Raw genomic sequence first — 22,383 nt, 5'->3', positions numbered from 1 at the left:
ATCCCCTCGCCTGTACATTAGTAGTAAACTACGCCATAGTATATGCAAACTCCGACTCCCCTTGTGACTATAAAAGGGGAGGCAGGGACACACCACAGGATGCGATAATAATCATCATCATCACACAGCAACACTTCGATACACGACACACATCACCTGCCGAGACCTGGGATATATTCCCTCTCTCGCAGTTCGCTTGTAACCCGTACTACAAGACCTTGGGTGCAGGATAATACAAGGCTCGATCCTCACATTGGACATAGTTATCGGCCCAAACCAGTATAAATCTCTTGTGTGTTTCTTGCATCACCATCTAGATACAAGGACATGCAGAATCACAATCACTCATTATCCAGACACCGTCACTCATAATGCCATGAATTTAGATATTGATTACTAATTTTTTTATCTTAATTCTTTATGCAATTTAAGACCACCATGGTGCTCAAGATAGATTGTACAATTTGTGGTAAGATCTAGGAGGGGGCAAGGGTGGTAACTTCAAGAGAATATTATATTTAAGTCTAATAATTAATGTTTACTACAAATGAATCTCAAAGATCAGTGAAGGTCATAGCCTCGTCTATACTAACCTCGTCCACTACTCTATATATTAAATTGTCTTGTAAAAAATATGTGTTGCAGCGTCTTCTATAAAAAATAGTACACAACAGTATCAATATAGAATTGTCACAATAACACAAAGTTTCAATCAAAATTTATGAATTTATAAAAAAACAATAGGGTATGGTTTTATAGTTAGTGTTATTTGTATCTCTACCAATATAAAAACCACCGGTGATAAACTTCTCTAAAGACACACCACCTAATCGCTCCTACAGTCATTAGTTCTACTAAATACACCCAGAATACTGTGGCCACAAAAACAACACCTTTAAAACGGACGTACCATATTAACATATACATCTTCTTTTTCTTACTCAAATCCAATGGTGGAGGTTATCTGGATCAGACATCACTCATCCCACCCAAAGCCCATCCCTGCCGCAAACTCCCCACATCCACACGATTGCCTGACCTCTCCTTCCGCATGCTGCAAGCCCGCAAACTTCTCAGCACCCTTGCGCAACATGCGACTCTTCGGCCTCCATCTCGCATCTCGCATCTCGTAAAAAAATATCCTCGAGCTCCACGCCATTTACTCCTTCCGCAGGACGTTGCCTTCCACGAACGCCGCCTTGCACACGACGATCGAGGGCTCAGGCTGACGGCGAGTGTGGAGGCCTCCAGACAACGGCAGCTCGACGGCGCCGGCCAAGGCCTCCGGGCAACTGCACCGCCCAAAGGGCTCCAGCGGCCGGGCAACTGCGCCGGCCAAAGGGCTCCAGCAGCCGGCGCCGGCGCCGGCCAAGATCTCCATCCGGTGCACGCAGACCCAGGCTCAACATCCGGTGGCTTTGCGGCAGGGGCGTGCGGACAAGCGGCCATCAATGGGTTGCGTGCAGAGCGACTGAACAGACATCGGTGTGTCGTGCACCGTGCGGCCCTGCAGCGAGGCGTGCAGCCAAGCCACAGCAACAACGACGCAGAAAGCCAGGTGAGTAAGAGGGTCGCGAGTAGCTCTATCCTCAAAAGTGCATCCGACGCTTATATTGATTTGAAAACTAAATGCTTAGTATTTATCTTATATAGTTTTCATTTGATTACTAATTGCTAAACTTTGTCCTGTTTGTGTATAATAACTTCAGCGCTAGAATTATCTCTTTTAGAGATTTGATATATGAGATATTTTTCAATCAAAAATATTTTAGCGTATATACATATATATATATATATAATAAATTGGTAGGTCCAATTTTGAAATTTAAAACAAGGCCTCACATCTTGCCGGCATGACCATGTTGAGTAATACTAATGAACTCCCTTTTGCTGACATGGGCGTCGTCATAGGGAAATTGTACTGTAATTTATGTTATCTACCATGGAGGAGAGACGAGAAACCCACACTGCATTTAGCAACATATCAAACATCATCGGACCAAGTGTAGATAATGAATTGAGAAAGAGGGAAGAGAGCAATAAGAAATAACGGGAATACCGAGCATGGAAAAGGGCCGAAGAAAGTAATGAACAAAGAGAGGAGCGAAATAGAAAGCAACGTGAATACCGTGCAAAGAAAAAAAGCTTTGGCAGGTAACGACGTCTGGACATGGTATTCCTTCACAATTCTATGTTTATTATGCATCAATTCTATGTTTATTATGCATCAAAAGGAGTAACTGTCTTCTTTTTTAGCAGCAAATCATGTACAGTCAGATTCCGGGTGCACAGATGTTGACATGACAGATGTGGTAGGAAGACAGTCACCAGAGGAGAGTGATGTTTCAGCCATCTACAAAGGATCGAAACATCATGGTAAAGAAAATGATGATCCAAATGAGTCCAGCCACTGGCTACATAGGAACGATGACTATATGAGGCAAAAAACGGCCGCCATTCCGGCTGTGCCAGACTGAAAGTTCAAACGGCATCATAATAAATTCAGGTAAATTTCAATCTACCTAATAGAATGTATATATGAAATTATAAGGCAACATATTGAATCTAATATATATTGGTCACCAGGTGGTTATTCGAACACTGCTAGACAGCTGACAAAACAAAACTGGTACCTGAATATGGATGCGCCGAGCAAGGAGAAATTGCTGCAGGAGAGGCGGGAATATAAGAAGGCAAAAGCAGAAGAAAACAAACAACAATCCCGCCCTGCCATTGCCCAAGAAAAAAATATTATACCTAACAATGACGTCGAGTTTGATAGTGATTTATTCAAGCCAGGAGACCCTGATTCAGATGATGAAGGTGAGTTCTACACATCTGTGGTCTTTTTATACTATATAATAAAAATTAGTTAATAGCATCCTAACAACTTGTTATTTAATAAAATATCATGCAACAGATCATCTATGTGACCTAGAGGGAGAGGACGGATGGGACATAGGAGACACTCTCGGAGATGTTGAGTCCATACAGATGCATGGTGAAGGTAACTCTTTGTTATTACCATTTGTAAACATGTAGAGTGATTGCCACGTTCACCTATAATTCTATATATATATATATATATGAACAGAATGTGTGTTCGAGTCATACCGTATCAATTATGAGAGCATGGGCCATGAAGCCGCTGATGATCCTTATGACTTCGTCTACCATAACTATAAAATATTTATTCAGGTATAACGCTCCTGCTGCCTCACAAGTTGCTGCTATCTGGACCCATGGAAATGATCCCCAAAAATGTTTTGATAGGAGTGTTATAGTATACCCCAAAGGAGAAAAGATGCGCTATATCAAAGCATATCATTGTTTTTATGATCCATTAGCATATCCTATATTTAATCTTAGAGGAGAGACTGGATGAAACCAATTCATGTCGTACAATGATAGTCCCACAAATTCGTCATCTCCTAACAATGAGGAGCATTCAGTACCAGAACCTGAAGGTATACCAACACAAAACTCATTTAAGTATGGGTGCATATACAATCCTATTTAAATGATGCTGATTATAATGTCTTCACATTTTAATGCAGAGAATGGTGAATGAGACAACGACATACAACAAGGTGATCACATAAGTAGAATTGTAGAAACAGTTCAATCTACACGATTTGTTACAGCAAGAGAATACTATTGCTTTATGATATCTGCAGGTATCTCTAGCTTCATTTTGTCACTCACTCTGATTTTTTCAAAAAAAAAAAATCCATGCAGCACGCTAACAGTTGGTTGCAAGATTCTAATTTGTAAGAGAGTGACCATCATATTACAAGGTTCTTTACTCTTCTCAGTTTGGGCTACAAGAATATGTTCTCAAAATATTTCTCTTTGCTGATAACACATGCTAACTTTTCTCAGTTTGGAGATGAAGTGAGGAGCAGAGGGATGAAAGCACATGCTTAAAAGGTTACAAACCACTAAATATTACCTTGTATCTTATAATAACAATCATGAAATTATGCCAATGTTTTGGGATGGTATGCCCATGTTACTTCCCTGTAAATAATAGTTTATTAGGTGAAATGTGGATATACAAAATATGGGAAGCTGTTGGTGCAAAAGTAATTCTGCAAACACAAAGGGCTAATACCCGATTTGATGTTAAGGCGTGCCAGCCGATTTGACCTTACAATCGACAAAGGTGATAACTCGAATTGTTTGGTCCCGACAACAGCGATACGCCCGGATGCCACGGCCAAGAGGTATTCACGCGGAACTTGAGAACCCACCGAGTTTGACTCGATGAATTCCTAAGAACTCGTAAGTAAAAGGAAAATATGCGGGTTGACGAAGTCGTCGAAAAAGTAGATACTGGAATAGATGTAAAAACTTGTGTTTGATTGATTGTGTCTTTTTTTACATTACCACGGGGTCTACATTTATACCCTTTCCAAAAAGAGTTACAACCAGACACAACTAGGATTCTACTTCCAAACTAGACGAAGTCCGCATACAAAACAGACTCTAACTATCGAAAACATTAATTTATTCATCCTAGGCGGTCGGTGCACCGTCATCCTTTTCTCTTCATGTCCCACACCTCCTTCTACTATCATCGGCAAACTAACTTCCATCCGCATCGGCAACCATTAATATCGGCCACCGGCACAGATTAACAATCATCCCTGTACTTGGCCACATCCAGCTGTTTCGTTATCGGCAATATAACCCATCGGCAACTCCTCTGATAACCAGTCACCATTCTTTTCGCCTGGCGATCTGCATCTCATTAACTCCCAGATACGTGTCCAGAGATACGTGTCCAAAAACGGTGTCAACACATGCCCTCTAAATTCAGAGTATAAAATTATTAATGCTTCGAAATTCTCCTCAGTAATGATGCCTTTCCGCAATTACTCCTCTCTGACCACAATTAATTATCAAATCCAAACAACCTTAGTCTGGATCCCTAGCATGCACCCCGAATCCTTCAACCTTTCAAGCCGAACCACCCAAACATCCGTTCATCAGCAATTTTTTCTGTTAGAATAGACTGCCGATGAACCCACCAGGAGATCTTGTACAGTAAAATATCTTCAAAATCATGACCGCTAGCTGTCAAATCACCTGCACAATCCGTTGACTACCGTGCGAGCAGTTACCATATCCACCTGAACACCCTCACGTTTTACGGATACGGCAGAGAGATATGTCAGAATTGCCCATGCTCACTTTACCCTATAAATACTTCCTTCCTTGGTACTCTTCCTCCACCTTGTCAATCTAGATCTTCCAAACCCATCTTTCCGGCGACGGCATCGTTGGAGAACCCAAGAACTCCAGCAAGGATATTCCCCAACAGTTCTTCAAATCTTCGATCTTCCTCCTCTTTGAGAAGAAATGGCCGTCAACTTCACCGTTCCTGAAGTCAATTCTATTCCACCTCCTTTTTCTTTTACCGTACTTTTATCTTATGCAAATCTATTTACTTAGCACTTTCTTTCTTTCTTTTCCCTTTTTTTGTTCTTCCAACCTTCAAACCTTTAGGAACTGGCCGAGAAAATTGTTATTCCCACCGAACAACCCCACTTTCAATGTCTCGGGCCGTTGGGTAATCCGGATCCTATCGATCTGATTAATGCGGAAACAAATAGGATCCCCTTTAGAGCTGAGAATTTCTCCTTAGATCTATGGAAAGACACCTTCTGATCTTGGCCTAGTTCTACTAAGGGATGGAAGGATTGGTTCTTGAGAGTTAGCTATTCAAATGAAGTCCGATGGGGTGAGCGTAAATTAGACCAGTGTATCAGGCTATCCATTGCCGATATGGAAAGAAATGAATCACTACTGATAGCAGCCTCGTATTTCTAGTCAGACACCCTCAATGCTTTCTTGTTTGGTCATGGCCCTGCTTCTCCTACCCTTGCCGATGTACTTATGCTCACTGGTCTAGAAATAGCAACTGCCGATGATAGTCACCTGTTCGATAGCAAGCCCGAATGTAAAGTAGAAACTCGCAACATCGGCGGTTGGTCAAGGTATATCCAGAAGTACCGGAAAACAGGACCAGTTGGGCAAAGGGAACACACCATCTTTCTGAACATGTGGCTAGATAAATTTGTCTTCTATGGCCGATCGGTAGGACCAACTTCTGATTATCTATCGGCAGTAGTGAAACTAGCCAATGGTGGTCGATTCCCTCTTGGTCGATACCTCCTAGGCTCTGTTTATCACCTCCTTCATCAAGTGGCTGAGAAACTTCTGTTAGGTCAACCCATCGGCAATCTAGGAGGTTTTTGGTGGTTCATCAACATGTGGCTCAATGTTCACATGCATAAACGCCTTCGATTCGATCTCTTTGCACAACGGTTTCCTAGAGACATTGCCAAAGATTATGAACTGGCTGATGAAGAATCGGCAACTCGCCCACCCCTAAATTATGATGAGGCTGCTATAGTCCTACCCGGCACTGGTGGTAATGAAGACCAAGTTAGCCGATTCTTCCAGACTTTGTATGACGGTCTTCCCAAAGATCAATGGGCATGGATGCCTTATGAAGATCCACAAACTAGATTCCCGCTGACCTTCCACCCTTTTGACGATGCCCTCAACAAAGATACCGACTTGATGATGGCAATCATCACTCAAAGGGCCATCCCAGTGAATACTTTCGGCAGTGGGAAGAACACTAACCCCACTTATGAATTTTACAACCCATCGACACTAGCTCGTCAACTGGCTTTTGGCCAACTGCCGATCAGACTCTGTTACGCCGATGTGGTGAAGCCAAGGGAGACTATAACCAGTGGACTTGAGTGGATAAGGGTAGCCATGCTTCAGCCAAATGCCGATACGACAAATATCGATTTATCGACTTGGATCCCAGCCCTCTTCATCACTCAGATGTACAAACAGTGGTGGGAAGAATGGAAGGAACACTTGTTCAGTACATTGGCTCTGACATACCGTGGCATGATCGATCCCAACTATAAGGTTCCCAATAACACTGTAAGTCTTCGACCGATATCTTGGTTCCTTTGTTATTTCTAATTCTATCGGCAACTTACTTGTTTTTATGTTAACAGGTCGACAACCCAGCACCGACAGTTAGCAGGAGCGGAAGACCGATCGAACTCCTTCCATCAGGTCCAATCTCCTTGATCGGTCACAACGCACCAAGTCTAGCAGCTTTGATGCATCGGAACGTGCGTTTTAAGAAGACAACCACCAAGCGGTCAAAGACATCCCCATCAATTGGTGCTACCACTCTAGCGCAGGCTTTCAAGGTAGACCCTTAATTTCCTTTGCTTTTACCGATTCTATCCCATACTGACATAATCTTTTCAGGGTACATCGACTGCTACGGGAACTTCATCGGTAACCTTTATCTTTCAACAAGATTTCATCAATATTCTTTTATACTTTTACTCATGAAATATTGTTTGTTGTAACAGCAAACTGGCAAATCGGCGAAGACTAGAAGTGCCCAAACAAGTGCCGATGCCCCCCAGCCCAGCCAAGCCAAGAGAAAAGGCCCCAAAAGCACCAAATCGCAGCCAAAACGCCAGAGGATAGCACCATCTCCTCCTCCTCTTCCAGCATCAGTGATCCATGTGGAGTCATCACCTTCTTCACCAGAAATCCAGACACAGCAAGTACCGTCTCCTCCTCGACCAGCACCTCAGCCACAAGAAGCACCAACCGATGTGCCTGGACAAATTGCCGATCCAACTAGCCTGAGCATATCATCTGTTGTTCCCCAAGAACAAACAAGCACTACATCCCCTCAAGGTAAAGTACTGATTATAAAATTATCACCGATGGACTTTTGCAAATCATAATTATCCCTATATTTTCTCAGTCGATATTATCCCATCGGCAACTTCAACCGATCAGCCCATAGTGCCGACTGTATCTTCAAGCCAGGGACGCGAGATTGCTCTAAAGCAAGTAAGTGTATCTGATCTCCATTCTTTCTATTATTAATATTTGATCATCGAGTAACTTATCTGCATTTCCTTTCAGGAACAAGATTCCCCAGACAGCCTATTCTCCTTCGCCATCGATATTTCCGATGATGAGGGTGAAGAGGCGAGCTCCTCTCAAGCAATAGGGATCTCATCGATAGAAATCAAAGCCAAGCTAGAAGACCTGTTGGCTCTGTTGCATCAAGATACTGCCCAACTGGTTCATGATTCCGATCCAGCCAAGGCTTTGTTTAAGACACTTCGTGGTCAAATTCCAACTGATGCCGAAGAGATTCTTTTCCAAGCTGCTCATCTAGAAAGCCGCCAGCTTCAATACTAGAAAGCTACCCATCGTCTTGCCGATAGAGCCACTTATGCCCAACTCACAGAGGAAGTAATGCAAGTAAAGCGCATTGCCGATGAGAAACATAAGAGCATCAGCATTCTGCAGTCCTCAGGGGATCAACTGAAGCAGAAGATTTCTGACCTATCGTAAGAAGGGAAGTCCTATTACCTGAGCTTAAACAAGTAGAAGAGGCCCTGACCCAAGCTCAGCAAGAAGAACCAGTTGCCTAAGATAGTCAAGACTCTCCAACAAGAATGAAACATCCAAGCCCATAAAGCATTGCAGACGAAGAAGAAGCTGAAGCCAGTAGATGGTTCTGCCGATGAAGTTATCCGAGAGATAGAAGAGGCCAACCAGATCCGTCTGCGCGCCATATCAACTATTCAAGCCTTGCTGAATCTATGAGCTCTTCATCGGCGATTTATTTCGTTCTGCCCTTAGAAACTTATGATTATCCTAGTCCAGCCGATAGGACTGTTATCGGCACTTTTAAAACATTATGCATGGTCTCAGATACATTTCATCCAGCCGATAGGAGTGTTATCGGCACTCAAACTTCTATGCATCATCCCAGATGCTCCGGTAATACTTCTTTAGATATTTTCCATTTAACGCTCTGGGAAATTCAACTCCTTTGAGAGTTTCTAAAATATAAGCATTACCAGGAGCAAACCGACTTATCCGATAAGGACCTTCCCAATTAGGACACCATTTTCCAAACTTTGAACTTTTAGTCCCAATCGGTAGAATTAATTTCCATACCAAATCTTCGTCGACAAACTCCTTAGCTTTTACTTTTTTACCATACCATTTAGGAACTCTCTTTTTATTTTTTCTATACTTATCAAAGCCATCAATCGAAGCTCTACAAAATCATCCAACTCATCCTTCAGCAAAGTAGCATAGTCATCGGCAGCCAACTGGCCTCGAAAAGATACCCGCCTAGATCCAGATTTAATTTCCCACGGCAACACCGCATCGTGCCCATACACAAACTGATAGGGTGAAACTTTGGTTGACCCGTGACACGCCATCCGATATGACCACAAAGCTTCATTTAACAACGTGTGCCACTTTTAGGATTTTCTTCAATTTTCCGCTTGATGAGCTTAATAATCCCTTTGTTAGAAGCTTCGGCTTGCCCATTAGCTTGAGCATAGTAAGGAGAAGAATTCAACACTTTAATCCTCATACCGATTGCAAATTCATCAAACTCTCCCGATGTGAACATAGTACCCTGATCGGTAGTGATTTTTTGAGGAATGCCAAATCGGTAAACAATGTGCTCCTTCACAAAATCAATCATGTTAGCCGATGTTACTTTCTTCAAAGGAATAGCTTTAACCCATTTAGTAAAATAGTCAGTGGCAACTAGGATGAACTTATGCCCCTTGCTCAATGGCGGATAAATCTGTCCGATGAGATCAATAGCCCAGCCCCGGAACGGCCAAGGCTTAATAATAGGATTCATGGCCGATGCGGGCGCCCTTTGAATATTGCTAAACTTCTAACACCTCTGACACCCTTTGAAGTATCTAAAGCAATCTTCAAGTATAGTCGGCCAATAATATCCGTTCCTCCTAATCATCCATTTCATTTTAAAAGTTGAATGATGTGCTCCACACACTCCTTCATGGATCTCACCCATCAAGCTCCTAGCCTCATCATCACCTAAACACTTGAGCAAAACTCCATCTATCGTTCAATAATATAACTCTTCTTCAAGGAGTACATATTTGGCAGCTTGAAACAAAACACGTCTCTGAACCTTCTTGGATGGATCTTTTAAATAATCGATAATTTTCCTTCTCCAATCATCGGTGCTGACTGCAGATAATATATTCGAGATGGGTTGATATCCCGAGGCGTGTTCAGCCAACCGATTAGCTTCTTCATTATGTAATCGAGGAACATGCTCCAATCGGAAATCCTTGAATTCCTTTAACAGTTGTATGCTCCTTTCATAATAGGTTATCAAAACCTCACTTCAGCATTCATAAATTCCAGCCAATTGATTTATAACAAGCATAGAATTGCCAAAGATCTCAACAGCATCAGCACGAACCTCCTTTAATAATTCCAAACCTTTGACCAGAGCTTGATTATTCGTCGACGTGGCAACAATCGGCAAAGAAAACTCATACTTCTTTCCTCGGGGAGAAATTAGCACTATGCCGATTTCTGCCCCCCAGTCACACGTGGATCCATCAAAGAAGAGCGTCCAAGGAACGATTTCCAAAGTGTCCACCATACCGCAATGCTGAGTTACAAAATCGGCCATAATCTGCCCTTTAACTGTCTTAGCCGATTCATAACGTAGATCAAACTCCGATAATGCCAAAATCCATTTGCCGATTCTACCACTCATAATCGGCATTGACAACATGTATCGGACTACATCATCTTTGCATATAATAGTGCATTCGGCCAATAACAAATAGTGTCTCAACTTGATACATGAAAAGTATAAGCATAAGCATAGTTTTTCAATTGCCGAATACCTTGTCTCAGCATCCACCAGTCTTCTACTTAGATAATAAATCACACGCTCATTCCCTTGAAAATCTTGAATTAGAGCCGAACCGATGACTATCCCATCGGTAGACAAATATAATCTGAAAGGCTTTCCTTGTTGAGGTGGAATCAAAACTGGAGGGTTTGTTAAATAATTCTTGATTTCATCCTATGCTAACTGTTGTTCTTCCCCCATACAAATTCTTGATCAGCTTTTAACTAAAATTAGATATAAATCGTCTGATGAAAATTATCTTGCCTATCAATGATTGAAGTTTAGTCTTATTGGTCGGGGCAACTATTTTGTTGATGGCATCAATAGATCTCCTACAAATTTCAATCCCTCTCGGATGCACCGTGAATCCAAGAAATTGTCCTGCCGATACACCAAATACACATTTATTAGGATTCATCTTTAAACCATGCTTCCTTGTGCACTTCAGCACTTTTCGCAGATCGGCAAGATGTTTTGTAAATCACCAGACTTAACCACCACATCATCAATATAGATTTCCACCAACTTGCCGATGAACTCATGAAAGATAAAATTCATAGCCCTCTGATAAGTAGCACCAACATTCTTCAAGCCAAAAGTCATGACTATCCATTCAAACAAACCAACATGACCAGGACATCTGAATGCAGTCTTAGGAATATCTTCTTCAGCCATGAATATTTGATTGTACCCTGCATTACCATTCATAAAACTAATGATCCGATGTCCAGCTGCAGCGTCAACCAACAAATCGGCAACCGGCATTGGATAACCATCCATCGGCGTAGCCTTATTGAGATTCCTAAAGTCAATGCAAACACGAAGTTTCCCGTTCTTCTTGTAAACGGGAACAACATTGGAAATCGATTCGGCATACCGACATTGCCCAATAAATTTGGCTTCACTAAGTTTAGTTATTTCGGCCTTAATATTAGGAAGAATATTGGGATTGCATCAGCGTGCTGGCTGTTGATGCGGCTGAAATCCAGATTTGATAGGTAACCGATGCTCAACAATCGATCGGTCTAAACTAGGCATCTCGGTATAATCCCAAGCAAAGCAATCTTTGTATTCCTTTAACAAATTGGTTAACTATTGCTTACACTCAGAATCTATTTCTACTAAATCATCAGCCGATGTAAACCCTAGCCTAGCTTTCCATCATCACCGAACGTATCCATTAAGACTCTTCATCAGAACCGACTGCTTGGATCGGTGGAATTTCATAATCGGCAACTTTGAGAAAATCCTTCTCCCAAGCTTCCCTTGAGATGCATCTGGTCCTTTCATAAGTATCTGCCTCCGCCGATGCAATGACAAATGATGAATCTCCTGGGACAATTTCAATCTTGTCACCTACCCACTGAACCAAGCATTGGCGCATTGTAGATGGAATGTAGCAATTGGCATGAAACCAATCTCTTCCCAACAGTAAATTATAAGCACCCTTTCTACTGATAACAAAGAAAGTTGTCGGCAAGGTCTTACTGCCGATGGTCAACTCAACACATATGGCTCTCTTGACAGGAGACACATTTCCTTCAAAATCTTTTAACATCATATCAGTCTTGGTCAAATTTTGATCTCCTTTACCAAGCTTCTGATAGACTGCATATGGCATAATATTAATCGCAGCCCCACCATCAACAAGTATCTTGGTCATCGGCTGCCCATCAACCCTGCCTTTGACAAATAAAGCTTTAAGGTGCTGCCTCTTATCATCGGCGGGCTTTTCAAAGATAGCTGTCATTGGGTTCAGAGCCAACTGAGCTACCTAATCGGGGAAATCTATCTCCTCATTATCACCGAAAGGTGCAAGGGATTCCATCGGCAACATAAACACCATATTAACATCTGCCGATGGGCCTTTCCCCTTGGGGTCTAGCTGCTGCCGATCTCCAGTCTTGGTAAAATTTTCTCCCCTACTCAGTTCTTCTCGTCGTTCTCGCTGCAACCTCCTCTTCTGTGTCCTTGTCAACCCCTCTAGACACCATGGTGGAAGTTGTGGTTGCCTCATCGATTGATGATGGTGTTCCCTTGATTCCACTCGATAAGTATTAGCATCCCTGCAAAATATGAACTCATCGGGAACTCGCGCATCCGCCATCTCCTCAAGTTCCTCTTGGTTTCTAGGAAAATAACTGACACACTCACCAAGCCTGTCATGTACACTGAGTCTGCCCCCTAGTTGATCGTGAACTGATGTTCTTCCTCTAATCGTCCCACCAAAACGCCGATTATCACCATGATATTGCCGATTTGGTCTATCATGCCGATTATAACCATTGCACTCAGGGTAGTCTCTAACAGTTGGTAGTTTGATGTTTTGCTCCCAACAGTGGATGAAGAACGGGCAATTCCAATTATCTTTATGCTGATCCCACTATTTGGAGTCTTTCTTCTTCTCGGCGATGATCTTCCTGCTGCCGACGATACCGATCTTCACGCTGTTGCCATGTTTCCTGATGCCTCCTATGAGTAATCACAATACTAGACTGAGGTGGTCTTCCAGAACTGGTGCCTTCCTGGATTAACCCTTTACCTTTAGCGTCATCGGCAGTGATCTGATGCTGGGGGTCTACCGATGCGCTTCTCTCAGCTGCTTCCGATGTCAAGACCTTGGTCTTTCCCTTAGCATCCAACATATTAGTGGGGAAAGGATGTTGATCAATCTTCATCGGCTTTTGGGCTTTGGAGCTATCAAATTTAATCCTCCTAGATTCTATAGCTGATTGCAGCTATTGTCTGAACACTTTGCATTCATTTGTACTATGAGATGTTGCATTATGCCTCTTGCAATACTTGATCTTCTTTAACTCCTCCGCCGATGGAATCACATGGTTGGGTGACAATTTAATCTGCCCCTCCTAAAGTACAAAGTAAAATATCCTATCACCTTTGGTGATGTCAAATGTAAACTTTTCTGGCTCTTTATGGCCGAAAGGACAAGACATCAACTTCTTATTTTTTACCCACTCTGCCAAGCCGACGACTGGTTTTTCATCAGAATCTGAACTTGTTGCCTCATCGAAAAATGACACCTTTTTATTCCAGGCCTTCCTGGGTTCAAAAGCTTTGATATCCTGATCAGAAATTCTCTGCACCAAATGACTTAGACTTTCAAACTCTTGAGACGCATATTTGTCTTTGATATGTGGCAACAATCCCTGGAAAGCCAAATCGGCTAGGTGCCGATCATCTAGAACTAGACTATAGCATTTATTCTTGACATCTCGCAATCATTGCACAAAACTTTCAACCGATTCATCATTACGTTGCCTCAGCCTGACTAAATCGGTAATCTTCTTCTCATGAACACCAGAAAAGAAGTACTTATGGAATTGCTTTTCTAGATCAACCCAGGTAATCACTGAGTTTGGAGGTAATGAAATGAACCAAGTAAAGGCCGATCCGCACAAACATGATGAAAATAAACGAACCCTTAACTCATCTCTATTAGCAGCTTCCCCACACTGGATGATGAACCTGTTAACATGTTCCATGGTTGACGTATCATCCTATCCAGAGAATTTGGTGAAATCTGGCACCTTGTACCGATTCGAAAGTGGAATTAAGTCATATGCAGGAGGATACGGTGTCCGATAAGAATAAGTGTTGACTTTGGGTTTTATCCCAAACTGATCTCTCATCACCTTAGCTATCTTATTGGCCCAATAGGCATCGGCATCTTGCCGATGAGCGGGTTGTGGATCTGGCACCTGCTGATAAGCTTCTATGTGTCTCTACGGTGCACGATCTCCAGGGAACATAGCATTAGCCACTGCCTGTTGGCCACCAACTTGCTGAGCAAGATTCATCGGCTGATTGACCAATCCTTGATTCTGAAACCCAGGTTGCATTGGTCCTTGCTGAAATCCCATAGCCCGATGATTCTGCTGAGGTATTTGTGGAAAGACAGACTGCCCTGTCCATCCATTGTTTACATTCATCGGTGTAGGTCCTGCCGATGGCTGATAATTGGGCATCATCATTGAATTGACATACCCTGGCTGTGTCATAAACCTTTGATACGTCGGCAGTGGATCCACCGATGCATTAGGGATCTGGAATGTGCCATCTGAGAATTCCCAGTAAAAGGTCTTGCAGTAGTAGTTGTAGAATACTGAGCATTCTGAGTCATCGCCGATACTGGGGGTGCCGATGTCATAGGAGCCTTGCCTACCACGTCAACTACTTGGGATGTCCCAGAACAATTTGCACTAAAGTACGAGGGCATACCATATCCCGACCAGTTGGGAGGAACTTGATAATTTTTAAATACAGATCCTGACATTGCCGATGCTAATAGATTTGTAGCAAGTTGAACTTATCCCTCTGATGTTGTTGGATTAGTTGTCATCGGTGTAGATTGCCCATTAGTCATCACTAATGTACTTGGAGGAGAAGTAACTTCCGTACCTGCAACGGTCAGAGTAACTGATGGAGCCGTAACCGATGATGATCCTCGCTGATGGTAGGCCGGGCCCACATAAGCTGGTGGTACTTGTCCTTCTTTGAAAGTTCAAGCCACAACATTGAAAACTGTATTAGACAGCACACTGGATTGATTGATTAGAGCACGATTGATAACGTTGTCAACCATCTCTAGTAATTTACCAGGATTAGCTTCGAAAGTGATTTGCTGAGGCATCGGTAATGCTTCCTTTTGGATCACCTCGCCGCTCCTGTTGACACTAAAGGACTTCAAACATAATTGCTTCTATTCCTCCATAGCTTTTGCCATAGCTTGCTTCTGTTCATCTCTGACATTGGCTTCCATCACGGGGATGATATTACCTGTATCGAAATCAGTGTTCGACATGTTGATCTTGACGATGAATCTGTGTCCCACTGGACGTGCCAAAAGATGTGTTGGTGCAAAAGTAAATCTGCAAACACAAAGGGCTAATACCCGATTTGATGTTAAGGCGTGCCAGCCGATTTGACCTTACTATCGACAAAGGTGATAACTCTAATACTTTGGTCCCGACAACAGCGATACGCCCGGATGCCACGGCCAAGAGGTATTCACGCAGAACTTGAGAACCCACCGAGTTTGACTCGATGAATTCCTAAGAACTCGTAAGTAAAAGGAAAATATGCAGGTTGACGAAGTCGTCGAAAAAGTACATACTGGAATAGATGTAAAAACTTGTGTTTGATTGATTGTGTCTTTTTTACATTACCACGGGGTCTACATTTATACTCTGTCCAAAAAGAGTTACAACCAGACATGACCATGATTCTACTTCCAAACTAGACGAAGTCCGCATACAAAATAGACTCTAATAACTATGGAAAACATTAATTTATTCATCCTAGGCGGTCGGTGCACCGTCATCCTTTTCTCGGCATGTGCCATGCCTCCTTCTGCTATCATTGGCAAACTAGCTTCCATCGGCATCGGCAACCATTAATATCGGCCACCGGCACAGATTAACCATCATCCCTGGACTTGGCCACATCCGGCTGTTTCGTCATCGGCAATATAGCCCATCGGCAACTCCTCTGATAACCAGTCACCATTCTTTTCGCCTGGCGATCTTCATCTCATTAACTCCCAGATACGTGTCCAGAGATATGTGTCAAAAAACGGTGTCAACAGAAAGCATTTTTCTTTTGTGACCTGCAATTTACAGTTTGTGCACAGTTAAATTTTGCAGATTCCCTAGAAATTGTTACATCCTAAACTCAATGTCTTTTCTGGGAGTGTCATATTTCTTCTTGTTTGGATTAAAGTTTCACTCTACCAGCTTAGGAATTGGATAAGGCATGAAATTTTTTACTAGAATGCACATTTTCTAATCATGTCTCCTGCATTTGCAGGGTTGCCATGTGAATCCTCCTATGAATTTGGCACTTTCCTGCTGACATTATTTTTTAACGCTAAGTCCATGCAGCAGAAGAAGTATTCAGGGTTTCTTCCATGCATTTTTGAATGCTCCTATTCATTTGCAGGTAGAGATGCTTTAAATGCTACGTCCATGCAACAGAAGAAGTACTCTATGCATAAAAACATAAATGACATGATACAAAAACTGCGGCGTAACTCCGAGCTGCCTTTTCTGTGCCTCCCATCTTTTGTAGGAAGACCTCACTCCGGAACGAGCTAATGAGATTGTTGAGATGCTGAGAAGAGGCGAAGCACCCCCTGTATTTTTAAGATGTTTTTTTTTGAGCTGTTGAGATGCTGAGATATGTTTTTGAGTTGATATTCAGTGGCAAACACTCTGTTTTAGTGGTAGAGATTTTGGCAGCCAATGAAAGAGTGTGACAACTGAAAGGATCAGACGATGCTATTCATTTTGTTTGTTATATCAACGTTCTTCGGTTGGCTGCTTACCTGTGACAATGGCTGCATCGTTTATTGTTCCTTATTATTCATGAGTGTATTCCAAATTATATGAATGGTCATAAAATTGCGTGAGACTATAAACTATTGAAAAAATAGCATCATTTGGATGAAAACGGTTATTTTCAAGTGCATTCCTAGAATAAAACTGTAGCATTAGCACGGGCACTATACTAGTGACTCATTAAGGAAACTTTTTGATGATTGTAAAACATAAATATTTATCACTCATTAATGCATGTATGCTTGATCTAGGTGATAAATATTTATCATCGTGACAAAACTGAGAAATATTAGGTAGAAAACAAAATAGGCCTAATATTATTATTAATGGTGATTATAGTCTACTAAATTTATGGTATGATCTTTTTGTGATTTATATTTTTCTGTTGTCCAATGACTATTCTTGTCAAGACTTCTATGATTATCTTTTCCTTTCTAAAGCGTCTCGTGAGGATTAACATGGATCCTCCAATTAGTAATATATATATATATATATATATATATATATATATATATATATATATATATATATATATATATATATATATATATATATATATATATATATATATATATATGTGTGTGTGTGTGTGTGTGTGGAAATTTCATTGTACACCTACGTGTAGTTACACGCACCAGTAAAGCAGTCTCGCGTGCGAAACAAATAACGGGCCGATGACGGCATTCACGTACATGAATCAGGCCTGTCGGGTGTGCTACCACATGTCCATACTCGTTAACTAGTGTTGTCCTGAATCTCGAGCTGCAGGCCCACTGCTCTTTCGTCTTTCCCCATGCCGCCGAGGAGTTCCGTGCTGGAGTTCAGGCCAGAGACCATGCTGCTCCCCTTGCCGATTCGGCCACGGAGTCCAAGCTCCGCCCCCGACGAGTACGAATTGGTCGCCACAGCCAACATCCTCCCCTGCCGAGCAGTTCTCCATTTCTCCCCACTGCTTGAGATCCACTATCATCCCAATTCGGCAAGCTCCATGTCGGAGTCCAAGCTCTGCCCCGACGAGCATGAAGCAGTCGTCAGAGCCAAGATCCTCCCTTGCCGAGCAGTTCCCGAACTCACCCCACCGCTCAAGATCCATTATCATCCTCGGCGCCGGCCTGTACGCGGCCGCCAGAGTACGGATGGCGTGATGTCGAACCGCCGCTTAGGATCGACGGCGTCTACATCGTCTTCGGCATCGGCATGACCAGATCCCCTGTTTTTCAGCGAACTCTGGTTGATTCACCGCGTCTCCTCCGGCAAAGTTATTTTACCATATTTTTATTATTAATTAGAAAGCATACTCTTCTTGCTTAACATGATACTCATAAGCTGTGTATAATATGATATGTATATATTCATACTCCTCTTAACCATGTACTATATAGACATACTCCAAATATACAAGGTTCTCACGCGTTGTTCTCTAACCATGTATGTACTCATTCACCCCATGCCCCATAAACAAGGTTCTCACGCCGTTGTTCTCTAACCACACGTATGTATCCATACTCACAATAAACACTAAAATAATCCCTGAATATATGGATATACTTGCAAGTATAAGTATATGGATATAATAAACAATAAAAAACTCCTTGAGTATGTAGATATACTCCTTGAGTATATGGATATACTCCCAAGTATAAGTATACAAATATATACTTATTTTTTTATTAAAGTATGCGTCAATACTTTAATCACACAAAAGCATATAAGTTTGCACAGAATTTAATATCCACTTTATGTGAAATATGCTAACAAACTCACACCACAAAACATGGACGTATACAGCAACATGCAAACGGCATTGAAATTAGCAAACAGAGTAGTACTTAACCGGTTTTGCATCCAACCCGTTCTCTCCACTAATGGGCCGCATCCCATAGTGTCCTCCATTAATAAATATGGTGCACCTCCCATGATTAATAATCATTATCCAATGTATATACTCTCAAATAAAATACACGTACATAACATACCCGTACGTACACACCATTGGGATGCTATCGATCCGAACCCGTTAGTGTACAACAAACATGCCGCACCCCACCCTCCACGTTTCCGTTCCGTTTCCCCGACGTTTCCCGTGTGCATCGGTGCCTATATATCATATCAGATCGTTCATGTCGATTTAATGGTGGAAATCGTTTTGATTTTCAAAGGATGGTTGGACATCGTTGGGACTAGACTAGGTCTAGGTGCCATATGGTGAAGAAGGGCATAGTTTAGGACTTCGTTTTTCCTTTGACCATACTATTAAGGGGGCTTTGAGCGGGTAGCTTGACCTAGACAAGGCTTTAGGTTTAGGTGTGGTGCACACTTGGTAAATCTAGCACTAGGTAGCTCTGAGAAAGTCCTTAGATCGAGAGGAACAAACTTTGTTTTGGAAAAATCGCGTTTCGACGAAGTTTGGGTGCCAAAAGAGGCACCGAACGCTGTCGGCGAAAGCTGGTCGGCAGTCTACCTTGGGGTATACCCACGGTAGTAGTTTATGGGTAGACGGTGCGCAAACTACGAACTCGATGGTGACGCAAGACACGGACAAGCTTTTTATCCAGGTTCGGCCACCGAGTTGGCGTAATACCTACGTCCTACGTCTGATTGTATTGATTTGTGTTGAGAGAATAATGATGTCCTAGGGGGGTCCCTTGCCTCTCCTTATATAGTCAACGCACATTCTCCATTCATTATTCTTTTTGTGTACAAGAACCGGATTGGCGAGCCAATCGGGATAATACACTTCTTTTATGAATTCGGCTACTAGAAGCCGTGTTATTTCTGTCCTAATAGCCTCCTTTTTGTCACGAGCGAACCGTCGCAGCTTTTGCTTGATGGGTCTTGCGGTCTTCAGGTTTCGTGGGATGCCGGGCATGTCTGCGGGTTTCCATGCGAAAACGCTTACGTTGTCCCTTAGAAACTTGACGAGCGTGTCTTCCTATTTAGGGTCCATGTTGGCCCCGATGAGTGCCGTCTTCTCGGGGCTGCCTTCGACCAGCTGTACTTCCTTGTGCTCCTTGGATTTTGAATTCTTCCTGGCGGTCTCCTGCTCGGGTAGTCGGAGCTGGTCGGGAGGTAGCTGTGCAGCTTGGGTTGCTGTCTCTGCCATGCGGATTGAAAGATCAATTGCTTCAGTGATCTTGAAACTCTCCTCCTCGCAAGTATATGTGGTGTATACATTGCCTCTGACATTTAGGACGTCCTTCTCTGTAGGCATTTTGAGGACCAGATATGAGTAATGTGGAACTGCCATGAACTTCGTCAGCGATGGTCTACCCAGTATGGCGTGGTAGGTTCCGTCGAAGTCGGTGACCACGAAGTTGACGAACTCTGTTCGAAAGTGGTCGGACGTGCCGAATTGGACAGGCAGTGTTATCTGTCCGAAGGGCACTGAACTTTGACCTGGCAAGACTCCCCAGAACTGAGCATCGTAGGGCTTTAGCTGTGCCGGGGTTCGCTTGAGAGCAGGCAAGCTGTTGCGAAAGAGGATGTCAATGGAGCTTCCCCCATCGACGAGCACGCGCTCGAATCTGACGCTGTCGATGCAAGGATCCAAGATTAGAGGGAAACGTCCTGGCTCCGGGATAGCGGCCCACTGGTCCTTCCTGGTGAAGGAGATTTCCCTGTGTGACCAGGGAGGGAATTTCGGGTCTGCGATCAGGCCATCCGTGCTGTCTATGTTGAGGCAGGCTCTCTTTAAGAGCTTTCTTTCTCGCTTAGATTCGATGGAGACCTTTCCCCCAAAGACGGAGTGGACCACGTCAGTGGGACTGACATACTGGTGTCGTGGGTCTCTGTCCTGGTCCTCGTCCTCATCTTCGTGATCGCGCCTGTCCTGTTTCCCATTTTTCTTGGCGAGGTCGTCTTGAGCAGCCCGCCGTGTGTAGTTGTTTTTTAGGACGCGACATTCCTCCATCGTGTGGATGGATTTTGGATGTAGTTGGCATGGTCCCTTCAACGTCTTATTGTAGTCTTCCTGGTAGTCTCGCCGCGCATTGGGACGCTTGACCGTATTCACCTCGTGGTCGTGGTCGCGAGGGCGCTTGCCTCTGAAGTCGTCACGATTGTCACGCCGCCTGTCCCAGCCTTCTCGGTTGTCGGGGCGACGATGGTTCCTGTTGTCAAAACGACCTCGACTATCATCTCGTCGAGGAGGCTGGTCGGGACCTCTCACATCGTCTCGGATGAGTTTTTCTACGTCGTCAGCGTCGGCGTAATTTTTAGCCGTGGCGAGGAGCTCGGCCATCGTTGTTGGCCTTTTGCGCAGCAGCTTGTTCCTCAGTGCTTCATGGAAGCGTAGCCCCTTGATGAAAGCAGATATGGCCTCGCCGTGGGAAATCTTCAGGATCTTAAGGCGCATATCCGAGAATCATCGGATGTAATCGCGCAGAGGCTCGTTTTTCCTGTCCCTTATCCTTTCGAGGTCGTACTTGTTCCCAGGCTGCTCGAATGTGGCGATGAAGTTGTCGATGAAAGCCTGGCGTAGTTCTTCCCAAGAGTCGAAAGAGTCCTCGGGCAGGCCAAGGAGCCACTGGTGACCAGCCTGGTCGAGGACTACTAGGAAGTAGTTGGCCATGACGTGCTCGTCTCCTGCTGCTGATCGGACGGTGATCTCATAAAGAGTGATCCAGTTTTCTAGGTTTTCCTTGTCGTCGTATTTTTTGAGTTTCTCGAGCTTGAAATTGTGGGGCCATACGACCTGGCGGAGATGTGAAGAGAACTGTCTCAGTCCCGGGGGGCCATGCGTTGCGTCGTACTCAATACGACGCAGGTTTTCATGGACTGCTCTCTCCGTGGTGCGCCTGTTGATGCGGTCTCGGGCGTCTTTGGGAGGGATGTTGTATCGAAGATCCCTGTGCTGGTTTACTTCCTGACCACATCCGCGATTCTGCTCGCGATGGCCTCCAGCATCCCGACCGCCATCATCACGTCGTGAATCTTTTCGATGATTGTTGGGGGAACGGCTGCGGTGGTGCCTGCTGGGTTGTGGTGAGGTCCGGCTGCGATGAGTCTGGTCGGAGGAGACCTCTGTGTAGGAGATAGCTTGGACTCTTTTGAGCAGGGTGGCTGTCTGTCCCATTGCGGCGATCAGGTGTGCTCGAACGCTGGATCGGAGCCCTGGCATTCGGGAGTATGAGGGAGTCGATCTAAGTTGGCCATGACAACAGCCATGTTGGCGCTTGGTGTTTTGTAGACTGGCTGATCCCCGACCATGTCGAAAGCGTTGGTGAGGTTATGTGACGGGAG

General features: G+C 43.6%; 1 protein-coding gene and 1 long non-coding RNA gene across 6 annotated transcripts; both read left to right on the top strand.

Moving 5' to 3' along the window:
* On the top strand, positions 1,035-4,129 carry LOC110436902. Of its 5 annotated transcripts, XR_002454808.1 has the most exons (10): positions 1,040-1,558; positions 1,912-2,154; positions 2,260-2,506; positions 2,587-2,823; positions 2,921-3,007; positions 3,095-3,198; positions 3,274-3,467; positions 3,558-3,590; positions 3,739-3,797; positions 3,883-4,129. It is a non-coding gene; the product is annotated as an uncharacterized LOC110436902 (long non-coding RNA). The 5 variants fall into 5 exon arrangements; XR_002454807.1 differs by having other exon boundaries at positions 1,035-1,558; positions 1,912-2,173; positions 3,095-3,467; XR_002454806.1 differs by having other exon boundaries at positions 1,036-1,558; positions 2,257-2,506; positions 3,095-3,467.
* LOC110436933 lies at positions 4,342-7,311 on the top strand. The gene is made up of 2 exons (XM_021464684.1): positions 4,342-6,972; positions 7,050-7,311. The coding sequence occupies exons 1-2, from the start codon at positions 5,902-5,904 to the stop codon at positions 7,260-7,262; spliced, it is 1,284 nt and encodes a 427-aa protein (XP_021320359.1). The 5' UTR covers positions 4,342-5,901; the 3' UTR covers positions 7,263-7,311.

Source organism: Sorghum bicolor, chromosome 7 (genome assembly GCF_000003195.3).
Source record: "Sorghum bicolor cultivar BTx623 chromosome 7, Sorghum_bicolor_NCBIv3, whole genome shotgun sequence".
NCBI classification, from domain to species: Eukaryota; Viridiplantae; Streptophyta; class Magnoliopsida; order Poales; family Poaceae; genus Sorghum; species Sorghum bicolor.
This window is presented reverse-complemented; position numbering and strand designations above follow the sequence as displayed.